Source organism: Bos grunniens, chromosome 21 (genome assembly GCF_055505025.1).
Source record: "Bos grunniens cultivar Pamir isolate PY7600 chromosome 21, Bosgru_T2T1.0, whole genome shotgun sequence".
Classification (NCBI taxonomy): Eukaryota; Metazoa; Chordata; class Mammalia; order Artiodactyla; family Bovidae; genus Bos; species Bos grunniens.
Window position 1 is genome coordinate 53923596 of NC_141185.1, and position 22077 is coordinate 53945672.

At 41.6% G+C, this 22077-nt stretch overlaps 1 protein-coding gene across 47 annotated transcripts in view; it reads right to left on the reverse strand.

Moving 5' to 3' along the window:
• AKAP13 (A-kinase anchoring protein 13) overlaps window positions 1-22077 on the reverse strand; it is a 322778-nt gene that overhangs the window by 55636 nt on the left and 245065 nt on the right. For 26 of the 47 annotated variants that reach the window (XM_086364717.1, XM_086364716.1, XM_086364720.1 and 23 more), the window contains 5 exons: window positions 20461-20526; window positions 18457-18649; window positions 15763-15871; window positions 5676-5718; window positions 3559-3688 (listed from right to left, as the gene is read on the reverse strand). In XM_086364717.1, the coding sequence (XP_086220843.1) occupies window positions 3559-3688; window positions 5676-5718; window positions 15763-15871; window positions 18457-18649; window positions 20461-20526 (541 nt within the window). The remainder of the gene's footprint in view (window positions 1-3558; window positions 3689-5675; window positions 5719-15762; window positions 15872-18456; window positions 18650-20460; window positions 20527-22077) is intronic. The other 21 variants (XM_086364736.1, XM_086364735.1, XM_086364733.1 and 18 more) reach the window with 1 other exon arrangement.

The window sequence follows — 22077 nt, forward strand, 5'->3', positions numbered from 1 at the left end:
GGGAGCACTGGCAAAATTGAGGCAGATATTTTTCTCAATGCTGGAAGTTAAGGAACACATCTATTTAAACAGATGTCCTCATTTGAAAAGCCATACATTTCTAAAGAAAACTTTTTTGGTGAAGCCGCCTATGGAAAGGCAGTGATTGGCTGTTTTCTGAAGTTTGATTTTTCCAGGTTTAACTCCTGACAAAATGCCTTAAACCTGTGTGCTGGGGAAATGGAAAGTAATAATATTTAATGGGAATAATGCAAGAACAACTACACTGGGATACTATGAGGGGAAATGATATTTTGATTCTTCTAAACCTACCATTTTAGACAAATAATTATGATTAAAAAAAAAAAGAACTCTCTGGAAAACTGTGAGGCATGCTTTGATTAAGCAACTGAAGAAACAAGAGAGATGATGATATCTAACACTGCTTTAAGTCTTGGCAAACACTACCTTACCCTAGTTGGCACCTTTGAAAGGCTAAGATGTTTAGTTCTTTTTTAGACACTTCACGGGAACTGGGAGGTGAAGTTGAATGTCTTGTCATGAAGCCGGGGAGTAGATTAACATCTGTGCCGGAATCCAATCCTTGCATCCAAAAAGGCCTACTTCAAATCAGATTAAGAATTTGTCTCAAACATCTCTGACCATCTCCTACTCATCTGCAAAGAGGAAAGCTTAGGGAAAAAAACCCGATGTGACAGGATGGTTTAGAGCGGGTCATACCCCACTCCCGCTGTAATGAGGACATTTTATATATATGTACACACACACACATATACACATATATATTATATGTGTGTGTCTGTTATGTTATGAGTCTGCAGCAAGCAGACTCACTTAACAGGAAACAGTACTACCTCTTAAAGATACTAAAACACAAAAGCAGAAACTGCCTGCCAGTCTTCCTGTTTTATTTCCTGTTTAGGTTCTCCCTCTTTCACACACACACACGACTCAACATATTTATCTATTAACTCATGCCAGTTAATGAGAATTCTTGGAAGGACCTATAAAGGATCAGTACTCAATTTCCCCCAAATTTCTCATACTCACATGGCTACAGATATGAAAAAAAAATATATATAGTGTGTATTATGTTATACATATAGTATATTATATATAGAGTGCTTACACTAAAAAACTAGTGCTAACATCTATAGTAGCATTTCAATTTTTTAAGCATTATGGAGAAGTAACATTATTCAATGGGTAAGAAAAACAGTAGAGCCAGCATCATGACACCAAGAAAATATTCACTTATTTTTATGTTATCCTTTTAGAGAATCAAACTTCTCTGGATGAAAAGCCCTCCTGTGGGTACAATGGCAAAGACAGACAAGGCATTTAATGCGACTTAACATCAAGTGTGGGGCTTCCCGGTGGCTCAGTGGTGAAGACTCCCCTGTAATGCAGGAGATGTGGGTTTGATCCCTGGGTTGGGAAGGTCCCCTAGAGAAAGAAGTGGCAACCCATTCCAGGATTGTTGCCTGGGAAATCCCACGGACAGAGGAGACCGGTGGACTATAGTCTATGGGGTTGCAAAAAGAGTTGGACATGACTTAGTCACTAAACAACAATATCATCCTAAAATGCATTACTCACCAATTCTCCTGTTTCTTACTATCTTTTGGTACATGTACAAAAGCTGAGCTATCCTTTGTGAGGACGAAACAATCTTATTTGAAGTGAGCTGGTAACAGTGATCAAAGGTGACTCTTAATGCTTCTTAATAAACTGATAATGTGGCTAAAGAGGTGCCTGCACCCAGATAATGTGAAATGGATCGCAATCCAGGGTTACAGATTTGTAACTTTGGAGAAATTCCATCGCTAGAGATAGCACAAGCTGCCAGAGACCAAATCTTGGGGCCAAGAGCCTGAAAGGGGAAGCAGTCTCACTGCAGAAGAGTGCAGTCACTCTGACAAAGAGAAGCTGGGAGGTGACAGGTCACCTGAAGATGGCCTGCTGCTGCTGACGGGCTCACTTGCACACAAACCACCTTCTTTTTGCCTGCCCCCTTTCTCTTCAGCCCTCTCCTAGCAAACACCAGACTCCAGTCCTTTGAGGTTATTAACAAAATTAATGGAAAGAGACATTGTGCAGCTCACTCCCGCTGAAGAGTGAACATGAAATGAACAGTATTACTTGGCAGAAGTCAGATCACAAGATATGACCTGGCCTGTGACCTGAAGCATACTTCTCTGTGCCTCGGTTGGTGAAATAAGGAGACTGGTGCGAGATGTTTGTATCTGCTTGTACTGCCTTGCCAACGCCGTCAGTGGCAGATTCACTACTCGGCCCCTAAGCTGGCGTCACGAGGGAGATGGGTGGAAAAGGGGGAATTCTCCACTTCACCCTGGTCTTCTGGTTAAAAGTTTGTTTGGAGTAAAGATGTCATGGTTTAAAACCAAAATAAAAGGCAAGAGAAACACTTGAAATCATCAGAACAGATGGTAAAAATCGTCCAGGTAAAGACTGTGTGCTTTGGCTCCTCCACCTGCTCGTCAGCACCTACCAGAACGCTGGCCCCATTCAAACACTCCTGGCCAACTAACACTGCTCTTTCAAGGCAGCCTTCTTCTGTTGATGCCAACCAGTGGCCAAGCCAGCTAGTAAGACAGACACGGCTCTATTTTGAGCCCTGCTGCCACACAAAGAATAATAAGGGTTCTGCCCTCTTTAACCTTAACTGTTTTGAATTATAAAACAAGGCTAAGCATAAGGTTAACGCTTAAATATGAGACTACTCTAGAAACGGTTTGCTAGACTCTTCGTTCATCTTTCAGTTTGCCTACTTTCTGTCCATTTTGTACCTGGGCAGGTGAAATGAGGAGAAAACAAAATTGTGGTGGCAGGTTTTCTGGAAAAATTTGAGTGATGACCAAACCTAGTATTTGCTGAAAGAAAAGAGATCTTACCTCATTTACAAACTTGGTAATTATGTACCTGTGTGTATGCATATAACCACAGATACAAAGTGATTCCTGGGCAAGAAGTCCTTAATTGAGTCCCAATTTGTTTCCTACTTCTTTTGTTGGAGGTTAGATAGGTGAATAGAGAGAGTGTAGCAAAGTGAGAGGCAGAAAGTTTTCCCCACTGATTTGAAACAGAATCTTCCAGTTTAGCAATGGGAATTAGTATAAGAAAGTTAACTTTTTTTTTTCTTTCTAAAAATACATTTAAAAAATATTAGAAGAGTATTCGTCTCTAATGTGGAATTACTACAGGTACTTTTTATTTCTGATTTTTTTCCCAGGTGAGGTACCTTACTCCTAATAAAGGGAGATAATATCTACCTTACAGTGTGTGGAAAGGATTAAATCAAGATAATACATGGGAAGCTCTCAGCATACAGTAAAAACTCAACTGGTAGTGTTATCTCTTATTGTTGTTTTACTTGCTGTTAGTTTTCTTCAGATATTAGCCTCCTGCAGCCAGCATCTCTCAACTCAATTCCACAAGACCCCACCGTGTTAATTAGTCTTCGGGTGTGTGCTGTGCCCGGAGCCTACTGAGGGCTGGCTGAGGGGGTCACCCAGAAACGCCCACAGCAGTACTTACCTTGCTCTTTTTACTGCTGGACATTTTGTTCTTGATGTAGCTGAACGTACGACTGACTTTGGTTCCGCTCTTTATTTCAAAATCTTTCTTGGGGCTTTGTGGCAGGAAATTAAAGTTCTCTTCTGTTATACTAAATAGAAAACAGAGGAGTTTTTAAAAAGATTACAGAAGATGGTTTTTTAAAAATTAAAACATTCTACATGTAATTCTTTGTAACCACCATTGTCAGGTATTATTTTGGCTACAAGTCACAGGCAACTTATATGCTCAGGTGCGAATGGGAAAAGGAGTAAGAAGTGGCCAGAGCTGCTGAAAGGTTTTATATAATAATATCAACCCAAAAATAGGGCACACCACAATGCTTATGTCCTATTGCGAAAACTTGGCTAAATTTTCTTATGTCGGTTGTTAGTGTTTCACTAACGGGTTTTCAGGGATCTGATGCTAATTGTTGATTAGAATTAATGATCAATTAATCATTAATTATTTTATCTGAAATTGCTTAACCTAAAACAGCACCCAATGTATAAACTTCTTTGCATTAAACAGGTGTCTAAAAAGAAAGCCACAGATGCAAACCAAGGAGTTTTTATGACTGAATGCATATACAAGTTCCCTCATAGCAGAGACCACACCTTTTATTTAGGTTTCTGGCACACTGGACCGTCAATATGTGAATTCAGTTATGCACGATTTAAGGAGGGAATATACTGAATGGTCGGTAGAACTGACACTGAGTGCAGAAAGATCTACTGCAGAAGTTTCACAGAGACCTGGAGGTGCTGACCTACTTGTTTAGGACACCTATTTCCCAAGCCCATCCATGATGGTATCTCCAGACCCTGGGAAATTCACAAAGGTTGAGTTCCTCAAAGAGTGCGGGGCCCTTGTACACATTATCATTTGTGTACACATACACCTACGTAGAACTGTTACATAATACATCATCTATTATACAGAAATCCATTCAAACTACTTTTCCTAGGGTCCCAGAACAGTTATGCTAGAAGTTTTCCACTGGAAAAGTAGTGTTTGCCCCGAGGGCTTCTGTGAGAGCAGAGACAAGCAGGACCACATGGGTCCTGTTCAGTAGCTCAAGTCTATTTATATTTAAAATACGCTTGAAATATAAAGCATTCTGTTACTAAGACAAAGGGGAAATGAAAATCACTGCTCTAGAAAGAACAGAGAGTAAGCAGAATGTGGTTAAGTGCAAACAAGAGGACTCATATCGACAGAGTTCTGGATTACTGGGTCACAACTGATGCCTTTGTGAAAAGGAAGGCAACTTATAAGACACTGCAGGGCAACAATCAGAACCCCAATTATGCTTAAAATCAAATATTTAATCTCATAAGCCTGAATAATAAACAATGAGTCAAAATAGCAATCTTTTGCTGCTGCTGCTGCTGCTAAGTCACTTCAGTTGTGTCCGACTCTGTGCGACCCCATAGACGGCAGCCCACCAGGTCCCCCATCCCCGGGATTCTCCAGGCAAGAACACTGGAGTGGGTTGCCATTTCCTTCTCCAATGCATGAAAGTGAAAAGTGAAAGTGAAGTCGCTCAGTGTCCGACTCTTAGCGACCCCATGGACTGCAGCCCACCAGGCTCCTCCGTCCATGGGATTTTCCAGTCAAGAGTACTGGAGTGAGGTGCCATCGCCTGCTGTTAAAAACCAAGTCACTTCTCTGGACAAAGATGCGTACTGTCTGAACCTTCACAGAAGAAAATAGCTTTAAAGCTTACAAGGGCTAAGCAGGCAGCAATACTGCGTGAATACCAATACATACACACACACTGTGGAACAAAATGTTCTTGGACTTAAGAAATTAAAGATTCCCGTAAGCAACGAGTGCAAAGTTCATAAAGTTAATGCAAGTGTATCCTTATGTGAATAAGTGCAACCAATCATCTTTATCTATAGGATGCCACAACGAATAAAGGTAGAAAACTATCCAGGACATAAATTTAAAAACCAATATTCCAAATTTATCAATCAAGGAAGTAAAATTCCAGTAAGTTCAATTAACTTATTTTGCGTAAATGTGTGAAGACATTTTGGATTTCCTTTATTTCATCTTGAGAAAAGGAGCAGCAAAATAAACGTATATAGTACCTCCCAGTGAGATTAGAGCTGGTGCTGTGGAAGGGCCGTGTACCTGGAAAACAAGAACAGCAGGAAAAAAATTAGAACAAAAGCATTTTACCTGGATAACAGATAAAATGTTTAATGTTTTTATGACTGACACAGATAAAGCAAAAACAGCCTCTGAAAGCCAGTGTGGGGTGCTTTTCCTTCTGAGGGTTTGGAAGAAGGAAAAATTAAAAATGAAACCCTCAAATTAGAACCGGAAATTGGCAGCAACTGGGAGTGAATTTGTCATGGGGAAAATTTTTTTAAATCCAGGATTCAAGTAACCAAAGAAACCCCAAAATGAAACAACAAAAATGCTCAAATGTATGTCTAATTCCTGTTCTTATGAAGGTTCATCAGAGTCCATAGGCCATCTTTCTGAGATGCTGTCAGAGGAGGAATATACAACAGGAAATGACATGTCATTTTCTGCATGCTGTTAATCTTGTGTTCATATATATCTATACTAACAGTAATATATGCCTGACATTTTCCTGAGCATTCCTAGAAATGGATTAGAGCATTAGGAAACCAACAGAAAAGAGCATAGACCCAACTTATAAGGTCTAGGGTTTGCCACTAATTTGGGGTGAGATCTCCGGACTTCATTTCTTCATCTCTGAAATAAGGAAGATAAAACAGATGCTAAGGGTCTTTCTAGACTCATACTGATCAGATGAGTAGGGCAGATATATTCTTCTTCCTTCCATAACCATCAGACCATAAACTGAAATGAGTCATTACATCAATAGCTAAATAAGACAGGGCATTAAATAGAACAAATACAGAAGTAATGATACCATTATTTTACCTATGATAGGTTAATGACAAATGGTTTCCAAGTTTTAGGAGATCAGGTATAGAAACACCTTCTGTGTGTGATTCCAGGTAGACAAAGGTTGCTCTGTGTAACTACTGTTATAATGTGGACAAAACACACTGTTTTCCTTGAGGTTACTGAAACTTCAATTTGACAGAGATTTGAAAAATGTTCCACTACCAGATTATCAACATTTGAAACTTTTAAGAACTCCCAAATTGTTTCAGATTTTGAATAGAAATGCAAAGGTGAAGTCATTACTAACATGTAGCCAACATGTGTAAATAATGCATTAGAAACTTAAAAACGGCTTCAAAAGATCGCTTTTACAGTTGTTCCTTTTACTTGTTTGGGGTTCTCCTTCTGTTTCATTTATGATGCACAATAACAACAGCCAGGAGAGAGGAAGAGTAAGACCTGGGATCTATCTTCCAGTTCTGCATGATCTGGTGAAAACATCAGCATTTAAACTTCAGAATGCCTTTATTTACCTAAACAAAAGTCAAGAGTGTGGTTTAGATTGTGGGCTTTAAAAGTTTTATACTTAAGGAACTTTGAATGATAGAAGGACCATCAAGTTCTCTCAGGCTGCCAGGATTCTGCTGTACATGTAATCAATTACCTAGTAAGTTACCACCTTAGTAATATGAACAAAGTAAAAACAAAACCCATAAAGAAAAACACCAACCAGCAGAGAGCCTGGCCAAGACTAAGCTCCCAGAAGGTTTCTGTCAGATAAACTAAGAACTCAACAAATACTGTGAGAATCTCTAACTCCTATAAGGATTTCCAACTTTCTTGCTGCTAAAAAATACTTTAATTCATTTTAATTCATTTACTATAACCTCTCAGGTATGGTTCTGAAACAGTGATTAATTCACCAATGTTTCTAAAATAAATGCTTCTGACTTTCCCGAAGTGTCAATTTTTCAGAACATCTAAGAACATGATATAACCAACGTTACTTCCATGATATAATTACAGACAGAAGTCAAGAAATCTGTCATTGAATTTAGCCTACTAAGTACTATTGCAAGTAAAGAGCATATTTCAACGAGACCTTTTTTGTTTTAAGGCATGAAACAACCTGCAGATCTAATACAGTGACATTCCAGGACTGGAGCTGGTAGGCGGACATAGTATTTATAAAAGCGTGTTCCACGGAACACTTGTCTCCTGAGACGTCACACGTTGTCTTGCACTGTGGTTTACCTGGTTAATACATTTTGGAATCACAGCATATTGAACACTACCTTCAAAATTCACAAGATACACATAAGCCTTTGAAACCTGCTTAAAATAGTTTCCTAAATTTATATGGTCGAGAACCAATCCTTCCCCCTGCCCCGCCCCATCCCTCTACCCCATAATTCTCACTGTATTTTTGAGTTTAAGGAACACATTTTGAGGAATGCTGGATATTTGATTCAAGGGTTTCTTTGAGCTTCTATACTTAACGATGACATTATGTTGGATTAACTGAGTAACCAGTGCTGACTGACTGAATAACTGGTCATAATTTTATATTAGTGGTAGAAGAAATACTATTGGAAACTTAGTTTTATTTGTCATGCTAACCTATTTCCAAGCATATTACAAATACTCAACAGCCTTGAGAATTTGTAAAAACTCAAAAGTTGTAGATGGAGTTTCACAACTTCCCTCCTATGACAACTGGTATGGAATGAAAATCTTATGTGCCTATACCAAAGGCATTTTACTTGTGAAAAAGTATTGAACATATAAGATATTCATTTATGCATAAGCCACTTTCCTTTAAGAACAATGCAAAAATGTCACTTTGATGTTGATATTGCTAACTATTAAATCTTAATATTTAAGTATTAAATAAATACTGCTCAAACTTAGGATCAGCAAATGGTGCTGAATTAGGATGCTTAATCATATTTATAATTGCCTGAGACTAATATGGTTTATATGAAATGAAAACAATTCGTTATTTAGCTTTATATAGCATGAAAAACAGCAATCCTGGAATCGTCTAGAAATCTCGTACAACTGAAAAGAGTAATTTTCATGGGGGTCGGGATTCATTTCCTCTCTGAGTTTACTAAAACTAATACTAAACTAGGTTATTATTAAGTAATGATATAATAATATGAAACCTACAGTGTAGTGAAAGGATTGAAAACTAAAAGTTCCAAAGGAACTTCTTCCAACCAATTAATTCATGTGGTTTAATCTCAAAGAAAAGATATTCTTAAAGAAATGGTCTGGGGTAGTTCCCTGGTGGCCTAGAGGTTAGGATTCGAGCTTTCGCTGCCATGGCCGGGGTTCAGTACCCCGCTGGAGAACTGAGATCCCACAAGCCATGCAGCACAGCGCCCCTGCCCTGCCAACAAACAAATAAAAAAACTGACAAAGATGGGGGAAAAAAAGGTGAGAAGAAAAAAGTTTGACAGTGACTTTTAAATGTCACAGATGGACATCTAAGTATTTGTCCTATGAGACAAAAGAGGGGAAACAATGACAATGAAATTTACATGACTGAATGGAATGTTTCCAGACATTAGTACGCAGCGTTACAAAAGGCACAAGGTGGGGTGGGAGCCCCTTATGCCTTTGCAGGTATCTCTGTTCTGGGACGATGTCTCGGGCCCTGGAACTGGGTCACTGGATCAGTCAACATTGGTGGTATACAAGACAAAAACTTTATTTGTTTATCCAAATTCATTTTCAAAGCAAAGCATGAAGGCGAATGATTCAGCAGTGGTGACATGCAAGAGGATAAAAGCTCCCCAGTCTCTTAGTACTAAGCCTACGGCATTTTCAGCGCTGGTCAGGCCCTGGAGAGCAGCCACTGGACCCCAAAGTTGCTTACTTACTATGCAACTCCTCCTCCTCATCACTGGAGTAAGAAGAGCCAAGAGAAAAGAGAGTTTTAGACTTAAGGAGGAGAGGTGAGATGCTGACGGAGAGCGAGATCCGCCGCGCTGGCCGCATCTGCCGCTGGGCTGAGGAACAGGTTAACAGAAGACATTAGCGCCTGCGGATCACACCAGAACAAAGACCACGGTGCCGAGAACCACGCCACTGGCCTGAAGGATGCCAGCGGAGGCTGTCTAGGCCTCTTGGCACCATCTATTCACATTTCCACCTTTCTTTCTCAATATGCAGAATGTAATGCGGCTTAAGAAAATGCACCCAACAAAGACACGTACTCGTTAGATTATGAAAACAGGAAGTGCGCTACTTTTCACAGCCATCATTTACAGCTGGAGTTCCCCCCTCCCGCCCCTTCAAGGTAAGGGAACGCCTTGCATGGTGGTGTTCCTCAGGATTCCGTATCGGCTCTCTTCCCGCCCACCCCAAACCTCCTCATTCACTGCTGCCTCTTCAAGTACAATCTGCAGGTGATGCAGTGATGACTCACAGCTTTCTATTTTCAAGTCTGGTCTGTCCGTTGAATTCAAGCCTCATTCATCTCACTGCCTACCTGTGGGCAGACATCCCACAGCAGCTCAAACTCAACAAGCACATACATCACCTCAGCCCCTTCCTCCAGACTTGTTCCTCCTCGTTTACTCTTTCCTTTGGTGAGTGGTACCTAACATCTGACTCGTCATATAGGACAGAAACCTGGACACTATCCTTGAATCCTTTTATTGCCTCTCACTCAGATCTTTTAATTCTGTCTTCTAGAATTCTCTGAACATCAACTTCTCTACTGCCACTGGTTTGTACCTGCTTTGGACCAGCATCTGCTCTCATCAGAACTCTGCAAGAGCCTTCTACTCACCTACCAGCCTCTCCTTCCCAACATGGTCTTCAGTGAGGTTTCTCTGCAGTGTCAGAATCACTTGATTTAACAAAAATCACTCCCTTGTCCTCAGACAAGAAGCCCAGAGTCCTCAGTCTAGCTTTCCACCTGCTAACAAACTCAGTGATTTCCTCTTGGTCTTGACTTTGGTATCACTTCTCCCCAGGGCTTCCCTGGTGGCTCAGACAGTAAAGAATCCACCTGCATTGTGGGAGACCTGGGTTCGATCCCTGGGTTGGGAAGATTCCCTGGAGGAGGGCATGGCAACCCACTCCAGTATTCTTGTCTGGAGAATCCACATGGACAGAGGAGCCTGCTGGGCAGTCCAAAGGGTCGCAAAGAGTCAGATATGACTGAAGCGACTTAGCATGGTACCCAGTTAGGCTTCTCTGACCCCTCAAGTCTGGGGCTTCTGAGCACCCAATGTTTCTTTCAACTGCTGCATATATCATCATCTGCTACACTCAACTGTTCTCATGTCCTTGAGCTGAAGTGTGGGGAGAAAAGAAATCCTATCTGGAAGGTCACGCCTCTCCTTTCACTGTCTCGCCTGGTGCCTGGCAAAGGACAGGTTCTTAACCATTGACTAATATAACAAATGAACAAATGAATTTCCTTTTGTCAGGCTTTCTGTAAGGTCAACATCCTAAATAAAATGAAAGAAAAAACCCTGTACCTACCCAGCACAAAAGACACTCCACACCCCAGACAAATGCTGAGTGATGGCAGACGACAGGGTGTAGCCACAGCTCCTAACAGAGTGCAAAGAACGCCACAAATTCACGTGCGTTGGCTTGATTCCACAGTGGCAGTCCAGTGCAAAAGCAAGATACCACTTTAGTGTGTGTTCTGCGGTGTTCCCAAATGCGAAGCATATATAAGGAATGAAAATAACCTCTCTTAACCACCCAAATCTCAGAGTATCCCTTCTTCTGTCACACGATCATGGATCATAAAGAAAAACCTACTTATAGGAATAAGGAGTATCTTCAACATGTATGGAAAGAATATGTTCTGCTAACACAGGGATTCAGTTTTAAAATGCCCTCAAATTTAATGACCATGAATATATTCCAGCCTCATAGTTTAATCAAAAGGCCAATATCAAAAGTCAATCTGGGGATTTCCCTGGAGGTCCAGCGGTTAAGAGTCCGCTTTGCAATGCAGGGACACGGGTTTGACCCCTGGTTGGGGAACTAAGATCCTACCTTCTGAGGCACTTATAAGCCTACACACCACAATGAAAGATCCTGCTTGCTGCCTGAGACCTCACGCAGTCATAAACACATATTTTTTAAAAAGTCAATTTGCTTGACCGAATTTCTGTTCTGATGAATTTGTCAAATATTATCTTCTCCAAATAGAACTACCCTTAGAAAGTAAATGTATTCCAATAAAGTCTCCTCCCACTGTCCAGTTAAGAGAGACTAAGCACAGAAAGCAGAGATAAAATACCCTCATTGCCACCGCTGCCCAGCTGCCGAGAGGCCCACTCTGATCTTTGGTCATGTGGGTCACTTCGTGTTGAAGATCTGGTACATTTTATACATCAAATGCCACAGTTTGGTTCTTAAGACCCACTCAGCTTTCGTTGTCAATTACAAGCGAGCACTACCATCAAAGCATGCCCAGGAACTTGGCCAATTCACCCATCCTGCATGAAGGTCTGAGAACGATCCCAAGGGCAAGTGACACCCGGGGACACCGTTCTCTGTGATAACAAGCCATGTGAAATGAAGGGCAAAATGAAACCTCGGTAGGAAGCCCAGGAGGTTTCACGGTCCAATGGGTATCATTCTCCCCACTGACACGCTTAGCAGTGCATGTGTGTGCATGCTAAGTCGCTTCAGCTGAGCCTGACTTTCCGGCCTGATGGACTGTAGCCCGCCAGGCTCCTCTGTCCATGGGATTCTCAAGAATACTGGAGTGGGCTGCCACGCCCTCCTCCAAGGGATCTGCCCAACCCAGGGGTCGAACCCCAATCAACCCCACAGTTTATTGTCTGTAAGCATCTTCTGGGTGCAAAGAGTAACAAGTTTAAAAATACAGACTTGTGAAAGGATTGTCTGTAATAACTGGCTTATTCTGTGTATGCAAACATAAAGTTTATTCTTAAGTTCTAATGACAAGCCATCAGAGTCTCCTGGCAAGCTGGGAGTCTACACTCAACCCTAGGCTGCGAACACATTTCCTGGAGCAGCTTCTCTGAGGGCAGTGTCCTGCCAGTTTGGGAATAATGCCAAGTCTGTCTGTCTTTCTAATCTGGCCAGTGACCCAGTGACAGTCCAGGCAACAGTTTAGTGGACGTATGCAGAAAAGCTCAAATGGTAGCAGCTGGGAAAGGCTTTGGGAAAAGTTGCCAACTTCCTTCAAGGGAGAATCTAGAACACAAGTAAAAGCTGGGAAGCAGTGAGAGAATGCTGAGTTTAGGAAGTATTAATATATTGTACTGAGACAAGCAGGTTTGTTTGTAAGACACAGCCAGTTAAAGACAAACGAGAGATCGTATTCCAGTTCTTCACCACTGCTTAGACCCTGGTTAGAGAAAAACAGACCCCTACACTGCTGGATGATGAACACACTCATTCCACAGTGACAACAAATGCTTCCCACAAGCCAGGAAACACGCTAGTGCACATTTAAAATAAATACACATTTAAGCCCTACCCCATTATTAGCCCTGCTGAACAGCTGAAGGACTCGAGGTCACACAGCCACTAAGTATGCTTACCATAAAGCATTAGTTAAAATACCTGAAGTGTTCCACACACTTTAGGCTTTAAAACCACGGGGTAGGTTTTAATTCTGATACTTTCAACAGGGAAGACCATGACCAAAGGTGAATCATGCAGGGTATTTAAGAGATTTAGAGTGAAGATTTGCATGTGTGGCAGAAACCAACCATCAAGTTATCCTGAGGCTTAGAGGCATAGCATGCAAGAAAAAAGTTTTATTAGCCTTCTGTTTAACAGCCAGAATTTTTATATCTGCCAAAAAAATTTATGTTTCCAGAGCAGAATAAAAAAAAAAAAAGTTGGGAAATTAATTCATTTGTACATGAGGAGGGACTTAAGAGAAATACTGTCATTAAGAGTGGATGAGCCCTCCAATTATAGCCTGTGCTCACTTAGGGAAGTAGTTAGGGCCAGTTCATCATTCAAATCTACATGAAATGTACATTAGAAATCAGAATGAGTGGCCTCCACTTTGATGAAAGGGCTGAACTCTCTCGCTCCAAGCTCTATCCATGACAGCCACCAGCCATGGAGCTCGGAGCTCAGACCCCTCAGGGAGGGATGGGCACTGACCACGGAGCTCAGTCCCCCTTGTGGAGGGAAGGCTACTGGCCACGGAGCTCAGACCCCTCAGGGAGGGACGGGCACCGGCCATGGAGCTTGGTCCCCCTGGGAGAGGGATGGCCACCGGCCATGAAGCTCAGTCCCCCTCGGGGAGGGATGGGCACTGGCCACGGAGCTCAGACCCCTCAGGGAGGGACGGGCACTGGCCACGGAGCTTGGTCCCCCTGGGAGAGGGACGGCCACTGGCCACGAAGCTCAGTCCCCCTCGGGGAGGGATGGGCACTGGCCACGGAGTTCGGTCCCCCTGGGGGAGGGATGGCCAGCAGCCATGGAGCTCAGTCCCCTAAGGGAGGGATGGGCACTGGCCACAGAGCTCAGACCCCTCAGGGAGGGATGGGCACTGGCCACGGAGCTCAGACCCCTCAGGGAGGGATGGGCACTGGCCACGGAGCTCGGTCCCCCTGGGAGAGGGACGGCCACCGGCCACGGAGCTCAGTCCCCCTCGGGGAGGGACAGCCACCACCATGGAACTCAGTCCCCCTCGGGGAGCTCAGCTGCCTGGTCCCCACAACAAGATGAGCCAGAGTTCCTGGCGCTCAAGGACTGTGCTTCCTGAGGGGGAGCCACACCATTCAGAGTGTCTGGCTAGCAACTGAAAGCACAGTCAAAACCATTTTGCTTTCTGGAGGAAAAATAAGAGTGTGTGTCACCGAACACTGGCCACCTTCTGCTGGTTCTGGGGAGCTGTGGCTATAGAGACGCAGGCCCTCCCCCAGGCCCTGGGAGGAGGGACACGGGGCTGAACGGCCTCACTGACTGTCGGGTTACCCATTTCTAGTACTCCGAGTTCAAAGCCACTATAAACTGTTCAGTTAGAATGATGTCCCTTCTATACCAGCAGAACCACTGATCCAAAGCCAAGTCAAAAGCAAACCAAACCAAGATCCAAACAAGAACAGGAACAACGACTTCAGTTACAACTCTCTGAGTCTGTATCTATTATCTTCGCAAATAAGTCACTATTAGGCACCTTTATTCCAACAGGCCAGGTTGATACTTGAACTACTAATCATATTAAAATGAAAATGAAGTTAATACAATCATCCATTTATGCCTTAAAGACATTGTGGACATTAAAAAGATGAGGCCTCTAGTAAGTCATGAATTGAGACAGAACATCCCATTTAAGATGAGTTCTATATCAGGAGATGGTGAAGAAACAGCAGGAGGGTTTTATATCCTTTATTTCAGGTTCCTGAATACATGATCTCTCAGCAAAGAATATAATACACCACACTCTCTCTGATGAGAATTTTAATCTTCGTATCAAGATTCAACACTGCAACTACTCATGAAAAAAAAAAAATCTATTTTGAAAATAAAAAAAAAGTGGGGCTTCCCAAAGACACCTGTCTGTGGCAAACATCTGGATCCAATTCAAGTATATTTTTGAGTATCTCTGACTTGCAAATACTCTGGGCCTGTGGATGCCAGACGTCTCTACGTAACTTTCACAGCTCATCGATCTTGAATCTGTATACAGTTTCAGTAATCACTTTTGGCTGTAGTCCTTTTGGTCTTTGCTTAACTAAAAACATATCTCAGTCTCTCTCTGTCCTTCATGAGCTTGACATTTTTGAAAAGCTCAGGGAACTCGTATTGGATAATGTTTGGGTATCTGTATTATGGTAATACAAGACAGTGTCTTTGACATAAGAGCATTACATGTGTAACTTACTTTCCTGTGTTTCAGAAAAATCTTTAAAGAAAGTGATAAAGCCAGGGAAGGGAGCAAGATGGATAAAACAAGTGTTAAAATAACACTTTGGAGGCTCCAGGTGAAGACTATGTGGTGAGTGTTAGTGCTGTTTTTTGCAACTATTTTAAAAACCAGAAATTATTTCAAAATAGAGTTTTTAAAAATAATGTTTGTCAGGTTTAGGCCCAGAATACAATGAATTTAATGTGTTAAGGAGATTTTTATGTAGTAAAAGGAGGAAGGTCTCCAAACTGAATTCTGTGTCACCTTTTCTGTAAATGATCAGTCATTCATTCAGGGGAAGAGTCAGGCAAATGCTGTAAGGCAATGTCATAGGGTCTTAAAGCAAAAAAAATAAATGAAAGGGAAAATGTTCTGAATATATTCAATGAAAAAAGTAGCATACTCACCGTCCAACCCAGGATGGCTGATTGTCATTAATGAGACGGATTTTGTCAGTGGAGAAGAAACGGCTGATGTACAGTAATTAAATCCCTGTTGTTTAGATCTGTGACATGTCTGTGAAGGAAATAAAGGTAAAACAGTTCTCAGTTCATGCTCTTATATTTCTAGGTTAGTACAAAACTTGACATTCCGACTCAGCAGAAGGAAATAAGGCAGTACAGAGGAAAAGACCACAAGCTTTGTAGGCCACAAAACAGCTGCTCAACTTCAGAGAAGCAATCCAGCTCTTCTGAGCCTCAATGTTCTTATCTGTAAAATGGGAACAGTTAGAGTATCTACCGCTTATGGTCATTTTGTATCCCTTCTAAGAGGGACATCTAAGGATGTCTCAAACTTCGTAAGCACTTAATACACGTCTACTGAATGCACAATCAGATAAAAATAACTTCACTGGAAATATCAGACTATGTATAGTGCTTGCCCTTTGAAAATTTAAATATCATGTACACATATAGTAGGATACCAGTAATATCATTCTGATGTTAAAAAATTAGAAACATAGATACAAATAGAAAAGGTTTTAAGATAACAAGCAAAGTAGGCTCTGCATCTGGATAGAAACCTAAATTGTTTTCACTTCCTCTTCTGAGAATAAATGCTTATATGCGAACACGTGGGTAACTGCAATCCCTCAGTAAATTCACAGCCACTTCAGTGTGTAATCAGACCCACTGCAGAAGATCCTGCAACGAAACCCGTTTCCGGTGATGGTGGGACTACTTTTGTTTTGCTTGGAGAGAGGCCATCCTGATTGCTAACTAACTTTAATTATCATCCCTTCCCTTCCTAGCAGTCTGAAATCTGTATGTGCTAAAAGGGAAGCAATGAAAATTCGTTACTAGGGTGAACTTGACTCAGTTACACCAAAGACTTCTCATTATTTAGAGCTTGTTCCATGGGTAACCATGGAGTCTGAGGCAAACAGTTGCTATGTTTCAAATACAACTGTGAGGTCTGAAAAATGACGTCAGTTGAAAGGCAGAGATCTTCAGCAGGAAGCTGGCTGCTGGCGACTTGTGCACATCAGGCATACAAGCGGCTCAAGTATCTACTCTGAGGCTGCACACGAGATGGAAGACTCTGGTGAGCAGAGCCCTGCGCAGCTGGGCACACCAGGGGCTACAGGGTCGACACTTCATCTCGACAGACTCAGAAAGGCCACTTACACGGACACCACTCACTGGAGAGAGGCCATCACTCAGACTCCAGAACGTCAGCTCAGGAGAAGGTCATCACATAAACATCAGTAGGAAAACGGAAATGCTCTCATTTCCTCATCAAATGTCATCTACTTCAAAGTAACAGGGAGGCTAAAAGCCTGCCATTCTGAGTCTAATACTGTTCAGCTAAGAGCCAGTTATGGGGCCTCAGGCAAGTCACTTAATATGGGCTTGACTTGCTCACACACAAAGGCTTAATTTTAAGCAGAATTTGAGGGGATTTACTGGCTCTAAGTAAACTCAAGTTTTGGTATTTTACCTGGTCCTACAAGTGATTTCCAAAGGACTCTCTACATATAAAATGCAACATGTTCTCAGACGTACTTGTCAGAGATGCTCTCTGTAGTCACCAAATTTATTGTTTCCTACTTTTCCTGTTACCACTGGGTTGAATAAATAGACACCATCTACTTCAATAACTATATTCTCCATATTCTTGTTATTTTTCTTAACTTCCAAGAAGCCATGAAGAGGGGACAAAGGAGGCAAAATTCCTTTAGGCCTTCGATTTTATTTCCTTTGGGCCTTCACATGACCATAAGTGATATATTCATCACCAAATCGCCTGGTGCTAGATTTAAAATATTTGGTCACTTCATTGCTATGTAGCAGGATGTAGTAAAAAAACTAGATTTCTACACAAAACCTTAGTCATTGATTCGAAGAACAGGTTGTTTAAAATTTTGTTTGTTTAGTTTGAAACAATGCCTTACACTTCTACCTAAAATGAAAGCTACTTACTCAGAGACTGGCGTTTTAACTTTTTTGTTTAATTAGAAAAAATTTCACTTGAAAGTGTATCCCAGAATACTCTCAGAAGTACATCCAGGTGTTAGTTTTAAAATTAATATCTTCTTAATTTTAAAAGTTTGCTTTGCTGAAATATTTAAATCTATGCAGATTAATGGTATTCTTTAATTAGCGTTGGGCTTCCCTGATAGCTCAGTTGGTAAAAAATCTGCCTGCAATGCAGGAGACCCCAGTTCAATTCCTCAGTCAGGAAGATGTGCTGGAGGAAGGGATAGGCTACCCACTCCAGTATTCTTGGGCTTCCCTTGTGGTTTAGCTGGTGAAGAATCCACCTGCCACGCAGGAGATCTGGGTTTGATCCCTGGGTTGGGAAGATCCCCTGGAGAAGGGAAAGGCTACCCACTCCAGCATTCTAGCCTGCAGAATTCCATGGACTGTATAGTCCACAGGATCGCAAAGAGTCAGACATGACTGAGTGACTTTCACTTTCAAGCAGCATTAAGTGCTAAAAACTGCTGTTTGCAACACTGACTATATGTGTAATTATAGCTACTAACCTTATGTGAACATAAGTCTTGCCTTCTTTGTTCCTAACATGAGGATGTATTTAGGGAAACGAAACCAATCTTTCCCCCCCAAATTAGCAACATACACCTCTTTCAGCCTTACCTGCTGATTAAACATTCTATGTTCCCTCTGGCCTGATTCAAGATCCTCTTCTGAAAGCGACACCAGAGAGTCACCCCTTTCCTGGCCACTGAAAGGGTGCCTGAGTTCTCTGGTGTTTGATGAGTTTCCTTCTAGAGATGAGGACGGCTTGTTTCCAATACCAGCTCCTCCTGTCAAGCCTTCTAGACTGAAACTGAACACAAGACACAAGAGTTAATTCATTCTGAGACTCAGAAAGCAAGGAGGATACAAAGCCCCTGCATTTGCGTCTCCCTTGCTTGTAACTTTCTGTCACCCGGCAAAGCTGTCTGCAAGGCCTGGCCAAATGGGTGCCCCCTGCCCTTCCCCCTAAATACTGGTTGGCTGAGAAATATACTGCACTTGGTTTGTTTGTTTGTTTAAAAAAACCTCATTCAATTTACTCAAATGTTGAAGTACTTCAAGTCATCTTCTCGGACATTTTTCAATATACCATATGGATAAACTGTATTATCTATAGATCTTTTATTTATGTGGGTTTTTTTTACCCTTGATCTGATGTGATCAATTTTTGCCAGACTCTGAAGCCTGCCAATGCCAAATAATTAAATGGCACAGAGAAAATATGAACATTAAGTGACTTTCTGGAGGAAAATAGGGAAGATCCAGATTTGCCTTTGCAGCCGTCAAACGGACCTTTGTAACTTCACATTTGACTACAATCCAGGTGACATTTTAACTTCACCTTCCACGACAGTCTAGGTGACCTTTATAGCTTCACAGGCATGCGTCCACCCCAGAAACCCCATGTCACACAGGCGCGTTACCATCTGTGCACACCTGCCCCAACAAGCACCGCTCTGGCAGGTTCCTGAGAGTCACTAGTTGCAGAAGGCACACGGGACACCACCGTAAAGGGCAGAAGCTGAAAAGGCACTGTGTCTAAGACAGGTTTGTATCTTTCTCCTTGATACTGACAGGGTGGGGGGGGGAAGCAAACTTAAGGTTTGAGATGGAAAATGGGATCCCTGGAATGAAGACTGTGGTCTGCAGAGTGAAAAGCATTTTTTGTGAGGCTATGGAGAAAGGTTGGCCAGCTTTCACCCTTGGGGATGCTAGCCAGAATAAATCATGTGTGTGCCTACTGGCTCTCAGAATGCAGGGGGAGAGCACCATGCCCTCAGTTACAAGCATGTGGAGTTGTGTTGGAAGGCATAATGAAGCTCTTTCGTTACCTCTGCTCAAAGTGAACTGCTGTATGCCATCTAGAAGGGTTTCTATCTGCCCTTTTTCCTATGAATCACTTATTATGAACTGAAACCATATGCCTCTATAAATTAAACAATGGATTTTATTCTGATTTCAATATGATGATAGAAATCATGACTAACTCCAAGTAAATGTCTCTGTAAAACTCATTTTCAACAGCAAGGGTAAGAAGACAGACTAATTGAAGAAGAAATTTAGTTTTCTGTTATGAATTATTTCTAAAGCCTGAGAAAGCCAGATCCCACGCTTATACCACAACATTTAATCCTGTAAGTGATTAAATCTGGCTGCTTAGTTAAGAGAAGAATATGTAATGATGAGCAATCTGTGAGCTTAGAATCTAAAGAGATGACTGGATTTGGAAGCGTAATTAAGAAACGAGTGCATCTTAGTAGCTGCCTTGTTTCTGTTATTGTTTTCCTCAGGATGTGCTAATTCCTAGGAGCTGGGAATTGGGATGGATGAAAACAAAGACAGAAGTGGTCTACCACAGCATGGAGACAAGCCTGTGCAGAAAACACCCGAATCTATAGCCACTTGAGACAAGCAGAATGCATCGGGGAACACCATCCAGCTCCGAGGCTGCACCCCTTGGACTGGACAGGATGCCCACAGCAGAGGCAACACAACACCGCGCTCACAAAGAAAGCAGGCCGCCACATGCATTCCAGCCACACAGCCAGTCCAAAGCCGGAAGCTCGAGTGCTGTGTTCTACAATTCCCCCTTTGGTGGCTGGACACGCAACAATACCATACCTTCTGTAATTAAAATCAGCACTCAGGGCAGCAGAGTATTGCACACCAGAGGGACACCAGCTCATACTGGGGATGACATCAAAGGCAGAAACAGAAATGGAAGAGGAAACAGGGATGGGATTATTGGGTTTAAAAAGAAGGGACACAGTTAGAGACAGATGGATTTTCTGATCATCAAAAAATTAGGAATGTAACACTGATTTAGAATTTAGAAAATGGTTAGAACAAAAAACACAGTTCTTCTATTGATGTCCATCTACATAATGTGTTAGAAATGACTACGTGAACTCTTTACAGGTTAACAAGCTCAGTGTTGGAAACCCCAGAATTCCTACTAGCAAATCCTGAACAGAGTACCCACACTCCCTGTGGCGTCCCATGCTGTGGGCATGCTCACAGCAGTGTTTCAACCCCACTACTGGGGACACGCTCTCTATACTGCCCACCACTCCTCCACCCATTTAGGCTTGGATGCTAAAGATAAAGCATGTAACAACAACAACAAAAAAATCCACTTGATCATCTCCTGACCACAGCATCTCTAATCCTTCATTAAAAGGAATGATGACAAATTGCACTGGGGTAGGCTCACTGAGTCAGGTTTTTTTTTCTCCCGTGTTTCCATTAAGGATGAATCTAAGCCAGAAAATTCATGTATCTTTCATAATGATACCCAACATCATCATCCACCTTCAAACCCTATTCACCAGGCTTGGATGCTAAAGATAAAGCATATAACAATGGTCCTATTTCCCTGTATTTTAATGATAATGAAGGGATGACTTTCCTTGAAAGGGAATTTTATAGTATTGACCAAAGGGTCCCATAATTTTAGGTATGTATCTATTTTCCCACAAGATTAAAAAAAAAAAATCCATTTGGTCATCTATTTCCTTGACTATCTTAGCACTTATATTTATTCTCATGCAGTAGGAACAGAAAATCTGGGGTTGGAAATGATAAGGGAACATAAGCAGACAAAAAATAACCAACTCAGAGTATCAGGTACTCTGTAAAAGGAGCTGCATCCATAGGTCAGGATTTTTGATTAATAAAAGCTATCATTAAAAAAAAAATACACTGCTACTATTTCGGCCTTAAAGTTCTAAGTGACATGCTTTTGTTTTCGGAAGGGAGATAACAATAAAACTAATCTGCTCCCTGAACCTTCAATGGGAAGAACTGCAGACACCAAAAAAAACAAACAACAAACAAAAAGAAAGCTAAAAAAAAAACACAAACAAACAAAAAACCTAGAAAATAAAAACCACCTTGTCTTGAATACATACAGCTGATAACTTTGTGCTGACAAGTGGAAGGTTTTGATAGGAAAAAAAAAGGAAAATGACGGAAGAATAAATATGAGCTAACCCTATGGATCTTCTAAAAGTAAATCTTTAAAATAATACCATTAAAATAAATTAAAAGGTAAAACATTTAAAATCAGATTATATTAATAGTACAAAGCTCAAAAGTACAAAAGCAGAGAGTGGAAGTACACAGCTGAGACATGTCTCTACAAGTCTGCTAAGCAAGACCAGACTGACTTAGGGAAGCAAGCCCTGATACAGTTTACAAACACACATGAGATTCACAAGTCTGTTCTTTGAAAAGTAT